The 3,276-nt window shown below is 33.3% G+C and overlaps 1 protein-coding gene across 1 annotated transcript; it reads left to right on the top strand.

The window, feature by feature from the left end:
- Nucleotides 1-3,276, top strand: LOC117338052. The gene is made up of 4 exons (XM_033899217.1): nt 1-313; nt 1,749-1,908; nt 2,342-2,407; nt 3,121-3,276. Exons 1-4 carry the CDS (start codon nt 233-235, stop codon nt 3,138-3,140), a joined length of 327 nt encoding a protein of 108 aa, XP_033755108.1. The 5' UTR covers nt 1-232; the 3' UTR covers nt 3,141-3,276.

Raw genomic sequence — 3,276 nt, 5'->3', positions numbered from 1 at the left:
TATGATGTATTGAAAACATATTTCTATAACGTTGTTGTCATATTTTAGTGTTAATTAGATATATTTCTGTAACGTAGGTGCCATTTTATACATTTTTACACAAGTAAAAGCTGCCTTCATTGTAGCATTTTCAGCTGATGTTTAATGGCAAAGTTTACTTAAGTATAAATAATGTCTGTTGAACACTTTACCTTGACATATTTACTCATGATCAGAATATTTACAGGTGAAAATGCTGTCTACCAGGATTGTTCTTCTTATCTTCATTGGACGTTTGTCTACATGTACTGGAGGACTTTTGAAAATCAACGCCGTAAGATTCAACAGTACGATGTGACCGACATGCATGTGGTCAAAGATATATGTAGTGTGCATTGTCCATCCAATTGTATTCTGACATGTGTTAATAATTCATTGTATTCATAATAGTTTTATGCAATTTTAAATTTCTTTGGTCAATTAATTCGTTTATACACTTATCGAACACATGGAATTAAATGTGCTACATCATTTTTTTTTTTTTTTTTCCATTTTGGTCGAACATCGAATGTCAACATTAAGGGCCATCTATATAGAAGAATAATGTGGAATTTCAAAAACACAAGTTTTTTTTTCCAAATTTGCATAAAACTAGCCGTTAAATACACCAAAATGTTTGTTTGGACATGTGGTTTCTTAAAATCACCAATAGTTTGATGTAGACGCTAACAGTTTATTTTATAGCGCTACTTTGTGGTAAGCTGTAGCATGAAATAATTATAAGTCACACAAATAATCAAACTTGAAAAGTAGCCGTGGCGTTATGCTCATAAGTGTCTATAGCAAACAATAGGAGCACCACTATTAGGCCGATTTGACTAAATTTACGTGTAAACATTTATTTTGTTTTGATGGCTGTGAATAATATTACACAAATATGGCATAAATGGAGGCATTTCAATCAATACACATACTCCTGTATCATACGTTTAAGACATTTAATCATAGTAGGAAGAACGTTGTTAAACTGGTGAGTTTCTGGCCTTTTTCATAATTATGCTTCTTTTGTATATAATATACCCCAAAATCAGTGGTTGAACATTTTTTCCTAATAATGGTCTTCTTGCCATGTCTAGGGTTCTTGATTTTGATGTACATGTATGAAATACATCCTTATGTGTCATATTTGTGTGACATTATTCATAACCGCAAATTGCAATTCAAGGTCAAATATAATCAGTGTTAATTTATATTTAAAGTCAAATCTGGACAAACCAGTGCTCTTAATGTGTGCTATATATACTTGTGAGCAAAACGGGATGGTCACTTTGTGAAATTCATATGCGATACAAATGAGCTAATTTGGCCGCTTGAAACTTACATTTTGTGCATATTTTGTTGAAATTTAGAAACTAAACAAATTACATGTCTACAGCAAGGCCCACGATTTGCCATGATACATATACTAAAAGTTGATCAAGTTGCTTCTGTTAAATTGATTCATAGTAGGAATCAATATACTTGTAAAATATCACTGTTTTTACTGGATTTGATATTTAGCTGCTCCTTAAAACACTGTGGGATCTTGTTTCGGCTAATATATTTTGAAAAACAACGATACTCTACAAACAGTTCAATTGTCTTTTTCTTTAAGAAATGGGAAGTTGTATACTATTTCATGCTACATAAAGCATGTACATTACACAAACCGCAATCAGGTCACACCGGAATTCATCACTAGTTTTATGTATATATGTCTGTTCTATCAGGGCACGATAGTCATTCCGTGCAGCCTGAGCGCATATGATGCTGATAAAGATGGCCTGGTTACTGAAGAGGAAGTTGAAAAATTCTTTTTAGATAAAGACAACACGGAGGAAGTTTCGAAAACTTGGAGGGAATCTTTCTTTGAGCAGTTCGATTTAAATCGTAAGTACAGGTTTTTTTTCTTCTTTTTAGAAAGAGAGAGAGAAATGTCGATATTTCGAGGGTATTTTTCTTTACACATTTGGTGCCAATGCATTGGCCACTCCACGTGAAAGACATACGAGATTGAGAGGCTTTCTTGGAGATATAGAGCCTTGGGTGTGGTTCTCTTCGGGGGGCGAAGACAGGGAGTAGCAACAAGTGCAAAAGTAGAGAGTAAAAAAACTAGCTTAGCCAGCGAGAATATTCCCCTTTAGCCTTATGGTAGGATGTTTGCCTTGAGAGAATGAGGTCGCTTGTTCGAGCCCGAGCACGAGCTGGGTATTTTCCATAACTCCTTCCTATTACACTAAGAATGTGCATTACTTGTTTGTTCCTAATTCATAATTATGACTGTCTTATGTAATAGTTTATGTATTTCTTATTTTCTGCAAAGACGATCACCTCGTGCAAGTGGAGGAATTTTATCTGGATAAGGCGTATCAAGAAGACTGTATCTTATGTAAGTATATCGCCATTTTACAAAGCGCAATTGTTGTCGGTTGATTGTTTAGGAACATTTAGTTTAGTTTAATCAATTCTCGGACATACTACTCTCATGAATAATTCTCCTTTGTACATGAATATACGGTATTGTTCTCTATGTTTTCTAACGCCAACCACTGCCAAATAATACAACATTTAGGTTTGTGATTCTTATGACCCTCTACAAAAGATCAGGTTGTTATATGTTAATACCGGAAACAAAAAAGTGCAATTCTACCTACATTGTACTTATGTATAGCCCCAAGAGGGATTACAATAATTTCATCTTCCTAACAGGTATATAATTTTGTAGATAAATCATATAAGTAAATTATAAGTTATATGCATATTTATTGCGTACCTCATTGGGCTTAACATATACGACAGCATTGTATGTTATTTAAAATGGTTTCTTCCTGGTAAGGAAATAAATACTACATGATAACTACACCTCTTCTCTTTTCTTACATGCATCCGATAACGGTTTGTCAAGTATTACAATATTCACTCATCTATATAATGCGTTCGATATTTCATATTTACAATTAAAAAGAAGATACATTGTAAAATGTTTCTTTGTTTTAAAAAATGCTCTTATCATCTTCCTTTCGTTAACAACATGGCTTCAACTACAAAGTGTAACATATTGTGACCAGAATATATATTTAATTACTTTCATTCTTATTTCAGCTGCTCTGATGAAAGGGTGAAGATCGTGCAAAATTCAATCCGCCAGATGTTATTTAATTGTAACTACATGTACAATATATGTTACAACATGTAATGTCGAATACGCGAGTGACATATATTCCTCGTGGATAGAATAAAGAATGTACATGAGTATTA

The sequence above is a fragment of the Pecten maximus genome, chromosome 11 (assembly GCF_902652985.1).
Source record: "Pecten maximus chromosome 11, xPecMax1.1, whole genome shotgun sequence".
In the NCBI taxonomy this organism is placed as follows: domain Eukaryota; kingdom Metazoa; phylum Mollusca; class Bivalvia; order Pectinida; family Pectinidae; genus Pecten; species Pecten maximus.
Note: the sequence above shows the minus strand (reverse complement) of the source record. Positions and strands in the feature narration are given on the sequence as shown.